General features: G+C 42.1%; 1 protein-coding gene across 1 annotated transcript in view; it reads left to right on the top strand.

Annotated features, from left to right (window-relative positions):
• LOC108629816 (barH-like 2 homeobox protein) overlaps positions 1-12,466 on the top strand; it is a 38,150-nt gene extending 25,684 nt beyond the window's left edge. The window contains exon 2 of the mRNA XM_018032691.2: positions 10,597-12,466. Within this exon, the coding sequence (XP_017888180.1) occupies positions 10,597-10,964 (368 nt within the window). The 3' untranslated portion in view covers positions 10,965-12,466. The remainder of the gene's footprint in view (positions 1-10,596) is intronic.

The following is a 12,466-nucleotide window of genomic DNA, read 5'->3' as shown; positions in this document are numbered from 1 at the left end:
ACTCGTGTCTGACTTGATCGTTTCACGGTGTTTGGCCGAAAGAATTTCCGCGGCGATGACTCCTTCCTCTATTTTCTTGCGGCGAATCGAAGTATGAAACAGGTCTGAATTTCCAGTTGTCCAAGCCAATTACACGCTTGATAAGTCTTCTTAATCAAACGCTAGATCACAATTTACCGAAGTTTCGAGGAATGAAGGTAATCGGTCGGAAGAACGGGAGAGAAATTAAAGGTTGCTTATTTGATCGGATTTACGGGCAACGACACGTTAACGAGGGTAAGTCGAGGAACGCGTGAGCGCGCCTCGTTAATTACACCGGCCGGCAGCCACGAGGCTAATTCGCTAAGTTCGATTTTAATTCGTCGTTCCGTTAATCGAACATTACATTATGCTAATTGTACGAGTGTCAGATGAGCTTCTTCTTTCCTTTTCTTGAAATTATTTTTTACCGGTTAATTTCAGGACGAGGGAAGCAAGAAATTTATGGACGGCTTTAATAGAAAAATCATTGTAATTACCGCAGCGAGAAAAGTGAACAAGTGCTGGGTTAGGGTCGCAAGTCGATTAGGAAGCGATCGAACTACTCATCTTCTGGGCCGGCTGTTGCGTGTAATTAATATATCGAGTCTGGTGGGGAATTATTTCGTTTAGGCTCGCGCCACAACGTTTGTAGTTTGTCGAAAACGCCGCTCTATCATTTGTCTAGTCGATAGCTGTCACTGTCTTTTGTAACACCGTCACACTTTAGTAAGCTTTACTTTCCGTCCTTTTAAACGGTGACATCTACTAAAAAATAGTGAAACAAATTTTCTACGAGGTTTGGTAATCGTTGATCCACGCTGATTAGATGTTGTTCAATTTCAAGTCCTTCGGAGAGGAAACCGTGTCTTCCGGTTTGCACTGACCTCTAAACGGTCGAGGTTGAACTCCGATAAATGGTGTTTTCTGAGAAATTTCGGCGAACCTCTACGAGCGCTGATTTATACGAGCGAAAGTGTCAGAGCGCACCGCGAGGTATACGCGTTCGTTCGTGGAACTGATGGAATGCAACCCCGAAGACAGAAATTGTTTTCCGAGAAGCATCAACTTACGAGCGTGTTACTCAATACCATATAAACCTCCGTGGCTGGATATTGCGCCCTGGGGAATCGCACAGTTAGTTTCCGGGGTTGAACCGGGTTTCGAGGGACCGTGTCCCTGACCAGCGATTCTTCCGAGTGTTGAGAGATCCGGAAGTCGTTCGATCCGCCCGGTCTGTCAACCAAGTGGTTTTATCGCGTCGAGTAATTGACGTGAAATGCTTAACTGTCCGTTGACGAATAGGGAGACATTATACGAGCTCCACAATGCGATAGTAAAACGTTCCCCTCAAAGCAACGTGCTGCTTATTAATTTTGAACAATCAGTTTATGAAACAATTAATTTGTTCGATAGTTGAAGTTCGTTTCACGTAGGATTTCTTTCATATACGCAGCGTATCGACTCATACAAGTAGCTAGCTCGTAAACGCACACGAAGAGAGTCTCACGCATGTAGTACAGAGAAAGTGGTGGAGGCAGGAGGTATAAAAAAATGGTTAGTGGCTTCTAATTGCAGAAGTGACGACGCCGTAACTAATGACCGGGAGACGACGTCCTGTCAGTAGCCGCGACGAGACGAGACGACTCGATTTCCTCTCTCTCTCTTTCCTTCTCGACTCGACGAGGTGCGGACGAGAGCGCATTTTAAATAAGCCAATGAAAAGCGTGCCCGTTCATAGTTCCGACGGTCCCCTTTTACCATTCCGTGGAAACTATTCCTTACCCTTGATGATCGGTAGCCGGGAATTGCGTAAATAAGGTACTTTTAGGTAGTTTTTCGATACATTAACAGAGATTGATGTCGAGTTCTTTCGTGAAAAGTAATACCTTAATTTAGATTGAAAATTTAATGTAATAACTTTTACGGGTAGAGGAATGAATTAAATTGGATAATAGTTGTAAAATCGAGGAAATGCATTGATTTTAATGGAATATAGCAACCTCCATTTTGTATTAGTTACGTAGTGAAGAAGCGGAATATTTCTGCGATAATTACGCTAATCAGCGGCACGTGAATCGAGAGGGGAGTCGTCTTTCGACCGAAAACCCGTAAAAGACGACACAGGCGCCGGAAATAGAAACGACGCGGAGAGGCTAAACGTCGCATAAGAGGATGAAGATGGGAATCTGAGAAAGAAGTCCGTTTTAATAGGATCACTGCGGTGCGGTCAAACGACGGTTTTGAAGCGGCCTGTTATTTCAAGAGTTCAGAAAGAGAAGTTTCGTTTCTCTAAGTATTACGCGCGACACGTTTGAGGACGTATGTTCTCTGAGTTGCTTCTTTCCAAACATTGTGTCTTTCATTACGGTTGCCATTTTATTTATAGATTTATGCTTTTCAATTAGACATGCACATTTGATAGGTTTGTGTCAACGATTCATTGGCTGCGTGTACAGTATGTGAAGCCACTGTTCATAATATTGACTATAATTCTGTCGTTGAAATTCTATTTGTTTGAGAATTTGAAAGTTTGAATTTACGAGAGAAGAAACGAGAGAGATGCGCAAAGTATCTATTTTGTGCAGTATGGATGAAGTAAAGACAGTTTGAAGCAGGTCGTATGCCACGAAAAAGACGGAGAGCCAACTGTTCCTCGCGTCTTCATCAACGGGGTCCCGTGAAGGAAGACCACCCATCAGGAGCAATATCGTTTCATCAGTCGCTAATATCACTGCTTCGAGTGGTTCAACACCTTGTAACGCCAGGTGGGACGTTAACGGCGCCGCAGGAAGTCCTAATGAAGACAAATCTTACCCAAAATGGCGGCTATACTTATTATCTGCTCCGCCTTTTCCCCGTTTCTCTTTGTTCACCCGCCTCTTGTCTTGTCTAAATTCAATTCCACCCTTCGCCATTATTAAATCGGAGAAAGCGGCGTTGGACGATCAATTTCGAAACAAGAGCACCAATGAGAAACCTTCGATACTCCATTTTTAATCTCCGTAGAGTTCGTCGTGGTAATTTATAAATTATTAACTTCCGAACCATTCGTACTCGCATTATTCCAACGACGATGAACATCGACGAACTCGGTCGTACAATTCGTTTGACATGTCAATTTGCATTTACACTGAAATATTTTCACCGCGATGCATTTCAATCTAACCTTATGAATACGCACACCACTCTCAGGCGAACGGTGGTAGTTCGTTGTCGACTTCAAAGACACAGAAGACTGAAGAATGCGCGCGGGGTAAATTCTGTAAGGAGTAAAGAGAGATGATGCGATAAACGGAGAGAAAATCGCATTTATAAACCGGCGAAAAATCGAATGATAAATCTCCGGACGGGGTGCGTTCTGCGATTCTCTCTGCCCTTGGGCCTAAACGACTAAATAAGTGTTCCAATTTCAAAATTACCCGCTAAACGATTTGTAGGCCGGCAGAAAATATATCGTTGACATGTGGGCAAAGCCCCTCGGGTTAGCCGGGGGAGGAAGCGTGTTCCCGGGAGCCTCGAGGAGATGGAAAAAGAGACCAGGGAACCCGGAGAAGGCAGACGAAGAAACGCGGACTCGGGAAAAGGAAAGGTACGCGAAAGAGAGAGAAGGAGAGGACGCGGATGGTTGCCGCTGGGAGACAAATGACCGTCGACCGACGGAAGACACATCCAAATTGCTCCACGGTGTCGCTGTCCCGCCTCTTTTTACGTGTCCCCTTTCGCTGTATTCTTCGTGGCGTCTTCGTCCTCCTCGAGTCACGAGCGAACGACCTATTAGCAAAATATTCGGGGAAGCGGCGACGCGTGCCACCGGCGAGCTTTTCTAACGAGTATTTTGATACCGGCGATGCCTCGGATGTTAGCCCATCACCGTACCGGTCAGCCTCCGTCTACTGTCTTATTTATAGGACACTCTCTCGCGGAACAACTCTTTTTCCCTTTGCCCTTACTTTCGCGAACGGGCGCGGAATCATACTGCGCCAGTGTATTGTCTTTCTATTACAATGAATCTAACACTCCCTGAATTCTTTCTTGATAAGCGAAAAGACGATCGACGACGTGAATTTCTCATTTCTCATGGAATGTTTTCTTGACGAAGAAACACGGATTATGTTATTATAGCCTCTCGATAATAAAAATTGAAGCTTCGCATTGATTCCTTCCTAGTGATTAAAGAGGCAAGATAGGGATCAGTTTAATTGACATTTCCAGATGGAATGATAATCCGTGAGAAATATTGTTTACATTAAATATGGTACTGTGATTATGATTCCCGTGGACAATAATTTGAAAGTACCAGTAAAAACGTAAACAGGTCGGGGATTAAAGGAATGACTGTTTTAATTGGTGAACGGGTAATGGTAACGTATAGAGAGAGAGAGAGTGGCAGTGGATAAATCAGTCGATTAAGATGCTTTCGAATTTTCCACTTATCATGAAGCAATAAGTGTTTATGAGATCTGGAGATAAATGTTCGATCGACTTTCATTGGATCCGTGCACTGTTACGTTTTTTTTTATTCTCTCTCTCTCTTCTCTCGCGATTCATACCGCGCCGCTAACCAGTCAGCCACAGTTTTTCGTCTCGCTCCAAAAATTACGTCGATGGGTATACAACCAGAACATTTCACGAGTATACTCGTTCGTCACTCGATAATTTTGTATTATACACGCTTCTACTTTCTTTGTGATCGTTTCTAACTTTTCTGCTCCTGTGTGTATAGCTTAGATCTAAAAACAGATTTTCGTTAATACGAAGTCACAGGAAACTACTTGTACAATAACTCATTCTCGTTTTTTCGTATCAGTAAAATTGCTCTCCATGTTTCAATAAGGATAGTCGGCAACGATTAATTAATAACGAGTGGAGTAATTTAAAATACGGTTTGATATTATATGAGTTAACGTCTCATTTAGCGTGTCGTTTCGATTAAGAAACTAGAGGGCACAAAAAGGCAATCACTCTTTCACAATCTAACAAGCGATCGAGGTGCAGAAAAACGGTGTTACGTAAAATTCTTCCGCATACGTCCGAAGAACGTAAACGATTTTTACGTTCGCGTGTGACGCAAGGATCTTTCGACTGTACGAGCTCAAATCCGAAAGAGAAAAATGAACCGAGTGCAAGAAAGAAGCGAAAGCGATCCATGTGTTATCATTGCAATTACAATGCAAGCCTGTTGCATATTTCTTTATTCTTCTCTTTTTCAATCGTTCTGCTCGGAAAAATGGAACCGACTCGTTTCGCTTTACTCTTTCTAGAATTTCTAAGCTTCTCTTCTCGTTGTTATGCACGGCCCTGTGAGAAATTACCAATCAGATGACTCAGCGAATCAGTTGAATTTCCACCGTATTAAATCTAACTAACGAGAGCCTGTTACCAAATAATTTATTGGATCGGTTGTTTTCAGACTCTTAACTTTAACTAGGTACTCCAGAGATTTCTATTCGGGTGGAATCAAAAAGCTCTCATCGCTGTTAGTAATATTTTCACGAGGTCAAAAGTTTTTGCATTATAACATTTACTGACGTTTATCCCTCCTATTAAATTCCTTATAATCTTTCTTGGCGCGTACAATTTACATTTTTACGCAATGCTCGCGTGAAAAAAAAGGAAAAAAATACGAGCTAACGGTTGTCGGTCACGTGTCACCGTTTCATTTCGTAGCCGCGGTTCGTTCAGCGGCCCATAAAAAAGTCGCGAAATTTACGACAGCCGTGAACGCGAATCGACCTCTGACACACAGAGCGACCACCGACTATTGATCCTGGCTAGAACGCGACGTTTGAAAGGTTAAGCACACGACTTGGTTCTAATTAAAAGTAATAAATAATCGCTGCCTAAACGGGAAACGATGAAAATGAAAGGTCAAATGTCTTGCATATATGCACGAGTTCTTTACTTGGATAATAATTGTCTAACAGACATTGACTATGTAAGTGTTTGTTCACTGAAAAACGACACTCCTATTATATTCATCATATGACGTCTTTAACGATGTACTTGTTATACAGTCAATCCCAAAAGTTTATGCACTTTAGAAACGCATTTTTTAAAAAGAAATCAGACGTCGGAAGAACATTGCTAATAATAAACAACAAAAAAAAATTTTCGATTTTTCCGAGATTTTTCCAAGGGGTACCCCTTCAATTTCTACCAAATTTTCGTTTTTGGCCAATAACTCCCAAACCGTTGGACATACGGAAAAATTGCATGTGACCTTTCTTGTAGAGGACGACGAGATCTACAATTTCCATGAGAATTTTTTTCGCTAGCGTCAAGAGTTAATGAGTAATTTGCAAAAAACTGTTTTTTCGTTTTTCGTCAATAACTCATTAAATATTAATGCTAGCGAAAAAATTTTATATGAAAATTGTAGATCTCGTTGTCCTCCATAAGAAAGGTTATATACAATTTTTCCTTAAATGCGATTCGCATCAGAATTTTATTGGAGTCAAAGAAAATGAAATTGATCAATTGATAAATATGCGAACTTCCATATGTCTCAACTATAAAATAAATGAAAAAAGTATCTACGTGTTGCATTTGTTATTGTTTGCTAATGGAGTATCAAGTATTAATTAAGAAAATGTAATATAGGTAATCTGCTTTAAATGTGTGACTGCTTTTATATTCCGAATACGCAGCGCGTGTCTGATAAGGAGCGGAAACTTGATGCTACCGAGCGCGATGACTTCCGCTTTGTACAGGTAAAAGACCGGCGTACATACGTCTACGGATTAACGCGTTAAAATAAAATTTACGTTGATAGCTTATTAATGGCGGACAGGACGCGAGACGAATGACGTCGGTGCTTTTAATATATTCGCGGGTTGTAATCGACGGTCGACCAACGAGAAACTTTGAAGTTAATGACGCACGACCGCTTCGCAACTTCGAACGTCTGCGGTTCTCCTCGCGTATTTCGAATAGTTGCGTCATTTTTACCCCTTTTTTTTCCAGAACTGCAAAATCCTTTGATCTTTCTTTCTTCAGCCGCGGGAAGCTTCTTCTCTTTTATCGATCAGTTGCGTCCATTTTCAAGAAACTACCGGGTAATGCCGAGAACAGTTCTTTCTCTTCCTGGAGGGAACACTTCCTTCCTCTCTCTCTCTCTCTTTCGATCGTTTCGTCCGTTTTGAAGAAACAGAAGGGAGAATGGACAGGGATAGCAGGTCTTGTAATGAAGCGCGATTTCGGCAGAGTCACTGTGTTAATCGAACGACCGTTTCTGGCCACCTGTGGTCCAACTGTACCACGCTAGAACGTGGCGGCAGGTGGTCCAACCGTATCGTGCTTTTTCGTGATCGACGGTATCGTGAACGGACAGGGTTAACTTTTATTTTGAAGAGAAAGCACATCTAACGTAGAATTCTAAAATTCTACATTTTCAAGACGTTTTTAATGTTCGCATTTTTCAAATATATGTTATCAGGAGTTTTATTGCAAAAAAAAATTGTTTCTTATTAAGTCACCAATCTGTAGTATTCGTCGTTGCTTTTTGGCAAGGAATAAGTAATTTTGAGTCACAAATTTAAACGCGAGTCACATAGTATGTAGATTTTCAACGCTGCAATGGAGTGAAGGTAGTAAAGGATCTCGACGAAATGTAAAGCACAGCGTAATTACGTAGAAAGGTGAGAAAATCCGCAAGACGGGGTAGCATTAAGGGAGGAGAAGAAAGAGAGGATTACGAAAGCCGAAGAGATAGAGGTAAGACGATACGGCCGAAGCGGCGAATTCGTGAACATCAAACGAATTAAATCTCTGCGGCAGGACGACCGCAGAAACTAATATCTCGGCGAGATCTCTCCCTTTCTCTCTTTCGCTTCTTCTGTTCCACCCTCCTCGACTACCGGTCCGCCATCGTATTTCTGGATTCCGTTTCAAGAGGATTCGTGTCTGACGGTGCGTAGAGCAGACGATGACAAAATTATCGTCGTTCACTTTTCTCGAAAAGACAGTCATCCGCGTTTCGACGGGACGACGAACGAAAAGGGTGGAGACGGGCACATGAGTAAAATAGGAAAGAGGATCGGCTCGAATAAGAAGAGCGACAACGACAAAGAGAAACGACTCGTAAACCGAGGTGAAACGTTCATCTTCGCGATGGACGTGAAACATTTTTGCGGTAGACTTCTCTCTCTGTCCTTAAACGGCTGTCAGATTATAAAGTAGCGGCGGGACGATGTAATTTTCGAGGTAAACGAGCTGGTACGAGCGTAATTAACGCTGACACTCGTAGCGGACCGCCGTGCAGCGTAGCGTCGTGTGTTAGATACTCGTACAATTAGACAATTCTCGACATTGACTAAGGGAGAATTGGTGCGAGCGACGTAGAAAAAGAGACGACAAAAAAGGGAATGGGCTCGATCAGTGGATGCATTAAAACGGTGAATCTATATGATTCGAGGCAACGTAATAACACTTCCTACGAGGTTTGAATGCGCTAGTCTTTATCTACTGATAATTAAGTCGTTTTCAGGCGTGGTTGAGAGAAGTGGTCGAACTTGTCCACGCAACCGAGGAAAACGTGCGAACCGAGAAAAATTGAACGAGGTGCAAGCTCGCGCTTGTAATATGTAAATTTACGTTCTAATTTGAGGCAACACCGTTAGAAAAATAGTTCTCGTCAGATAATAGGTGTAATAGATACTCATTATTTTGATCGATTATCTCGATTTAAATCGCATTTAAGAGGATTGAAGTCTTCCTTCACGAAGTTGGAAACGATTCCGGGATCTTTAAGTGGAATCTATAGCATCTATTAAGTATCTGCGTTTCCTGAATCAAATATTCGGATCGAATTACCTCCCTCGCAATTTATTCACTGATTAATTTGCAAGAAATTAAATAGATTAGAAACCGAACCTATTAATTATATTATATTGCCTTAATAAATCATGAAACCCGATAATTTGATGCGAAGATTAATTCGTGTTCAATCAGTGAAGAAGTTTGACATAGATTCATAAAAATGAGTTGTTGCCAACATTTAATTTCAATATTTATTTCAATCCGACGAAAATTCGTTTAATCGAATGTTCAAAACAATATTAGATATAGCAATATAGCAATAAACGTTGAATACACGGATAAAAAAGAGCCGACGCGGAGAGCGTAGCGATCGGACATTTAAAATCGTTTGAGGTGAGGGGCGGAAGACATCCTTGAGGAGGACGTGGCACGAAGCAAGGACGCGAAGGCCGCCACGCATCGGAAAGAGTAATTTTCGTGCGGGACTGTACCTATACAAGTCGGGTTGCGCAGGTGTGACCGATGGCGGCTTTCCTTTGATCCCGCAGGAGCTCCACGGCTACCTCGTCCGCGACTCATCGGCCGCCTCTCTTTTTCGTCACTCGATTCGATTATTTCCTAATGGCGAACGCCATCGCGAAAACGGCCGTCGCTAATCTTCTCGCCACCGCGTTTTCCGCTTCGTCCGCCTTGCCGCTCTGTGCCGAGTGAAGCCGCCGAGCTGAGTGAGCAGCGGGATCGCCCGAAACGAACGGGAAAAAATTTCGCGAGCCTGTTGCCTGAAAACGAGCGCGCGATGAGCTGTTCAAACGACTTTATCGTTTAGGAAAGCACGCGTTTAGGCGTCTCATTGTCAGAACGGGTGGCATGACTTGTCGTGCATCTGTTTTTTTAATTCGCACATCAACCCTTGAAACGAAGAGTGGCATTAAATCGAATTGGTGGAGATTGTTGATTGCGTGTAAGGTTTGTTCGTCGAGATATTCGAATTTGACTCGTTGCTGCCGTTAAGGGCAACGAAAATTTCGACATCCCAAGCAAAGAAGCTCCGTTGGAATCCCGTCATCCTCTGAACACCGTGACGAATATGTAATACGATTTTTATGGACAGAGATCCCTGCCACCGCCACGAAAATGCATCTGACTTGTAGCTGGAATATCTTGGTGTGCTAGAGAAAAGGATAAACTGTATCCTATAAAGCAAACGGGGTCCCTCGTTTCTTCTAGGCCCTTGGCCATTTAAACCGCGCTCGAGGATATCCGATTCGTTTTACATTTCTCCTTTCTCTTACTCTCTCGCATACGTTTAGAGATTAAGAAATTTTAATACTGGAATCTCCCGAATTTTAGTTTATATTTATGATCGCATTAGGGCAACTCGTGCGTTTCTTAGTTCGCTGGAAGAAGAAAGTGAAGCTTAATATAATTAAGCAATAGACGTAATTGTGTGCCGAGGAACGAACTTATTTTACCAGAGATTCGATTGACAATAACTTTCCCGTTAAACTGATTCGCAGCTGTTGCTAACGACAAAAGTTACAAATGGTTAACACCCAATTCGATGAAAATCTCCGGGAAGAAAAAGCATATATGGATGTAATCGATTGGTTCTAGCTTATTTTCTCACGCGCACGTTCCTGTGATCATCCTTCTTCGCGAGAAACGTGGGAATCGTTACGTGACACCGTAATAAGTTCTCTCGCGCCATGCATCAACTTCTTATCAACCGAACGCCGATTCTATTAACCGTGATAAGCACGTGGAACGACCCATTCCGTTAGAAGAATCTTCTTTAACAGGTGTTATATTCTGTTTCAGAGCAAGCGAACCATCTGAACCTGTTTAACAACCGGCAGCAACCGAAGAAGAAACGGAAGAGTCGAACGGCATTTACGAACCAACAGATATTCGAGTTAGAGAAACGATTTCTCTACCAGAAGTACTTGAGCCCAGCGGATAGGGACGAGATCGCGGCTCAGTTGGGTTTGAGCAACGCTCAGGTGATCACGTGGTTCCAAAATAGGCGGGCGAAACTGAAGAGGGACATGGAGGAGCTGAAGAAAGACGTGCAGACGGTGAACCCGTTGTTGGTAGCGCAACATCACAAAACCTTCCTAGAAAACGTCCAGGATCTGGGCATTCTGAAGAAGCGACCTTTGCCCAACAGCATGGACGAGAAGTCGTAGGGATTGAGACGCCTCGATGCTCGTCGTTGAGGAACAAATCATAATTCTGTTGAAACTAGAAGCTTGTACGAATTGTCTATCGGATGATCTAGGATGATAGAGCGAGCACGTTCTGGAAATGCGCTTCCTCCGAAAGACATGCGTAAAGGTGGAAGGTGTAGTTGAGATTTTACGCGGTTCAATTTAGTTGAACACTATAAGTAGTTCAACGAATTTGAAACTAAATGAACATCCACTCAAGATGACATGACGACTTCAATTGTTCGTACATTTTATCTTGAATTTTACTGAAGCTAACTTGATTGAATCGTGTAAGTTTACCTTCGAACACTCCTTTTTCCTACGTAGACCAACTCGATGGTATCTTTTGAGTAGGATTTTCGTAGACTCCTTTTCTGTAGCACTTACAGTTAGTACGCGGGAGTACGAGTGGCACTGGTGGAATTAAATAAATTGGGTTAGTATACTGAATCTTATGGATAGGGCATAGTACAAAGATACAACAGGTCTTTCTGACACACATGACGATTAAGGGCGTATTATCACTATACAGTGTGGAAGGGCGTGGAATTTGTTAATAAAGATCGGTCCTTGTTGTAATCTTTTCGGGTAAAACGAGTGATTAGGACTGGGAATGTGTGGAAAAATTTGAGAGACTGTAGGATTGGAGACGATCGTGGCGATACACGATATTATGTACAATAAATCTTTGCGAGGCAACGACACATTTCGATCAGTGTAAAATATGAATTAAAGACTGCCAAATATATCACAGCTGATCCCCGAACGTGAACGATATATTCCAATATTTAAAATCGCTTGTCTCGTTCGCGATTCATTATCTTATAAAAATTTTTATCGATCAAGTTAACAAGATCTTTGTAATTATTTGAGAGTGAAGAATTCGCGTGTTCTGACCCAGAAGGTTTGAACGAAATTCACGGTTCCTTTTAAGGGAAACGTTTACAATTAAATCTGCTACGATCCATTTGCAGACAGCCTGTATCATATTTGTATTTATTGCGGAAAGAAGAGGAGCGTTAAGGATATGAAAAGCCAAAAGTGATCTAAAGAAAATGCCGGGCGATTACGTACATGTATAGTATAAGTTATTAAGTAAATGTTATAGCGTATAAATTATGAACGAGACACGTTCTCGGTGTTGTACATAAGTTGTATATAATATACGTCGTTCACCCCCCGATTAAATATTACGCATTAAAACGAGATAGAGTCGTCGTCGCAAGCATGATTAGAATAAATGGAAGAAGGGATGTGAAAGCACAGTATAATGAGTCAAAAATCGAACTTTACAAATAAACGATAGATGGGACACTGCAATATACCTGGTCATCAATTTAATTAGTAAGTTTTACGATCGCGTAACATGTATAAATAAATTCGTATCGCGCTTGATGGTTTACAAGGTGATAAACGCGTGTGAACGTGGGACGCGGATGAGTGCGTATGTGCGTGAACGTGAACTCTAGTACTGTGTATAG

This window comes from Ceratina calcarata, unplaced genomic scaffold (genome assembly GCF_001652005.2).
Source record: "Ceratina calcarata isolate Rehan_Ccalc_2016 unplaced genomic scaffold, ASM165200v1 scaffold588.2, whole genome shotgun sequence".
NCBI lineage: Eukaryota > Metazoa > Arthropoda > Insecta > Hymenoptera > Apidae > Ceratina > Ceratina calcarata.
This window is presented reverse-complemented; position numbering and strand designations above follow the sequence as displayed.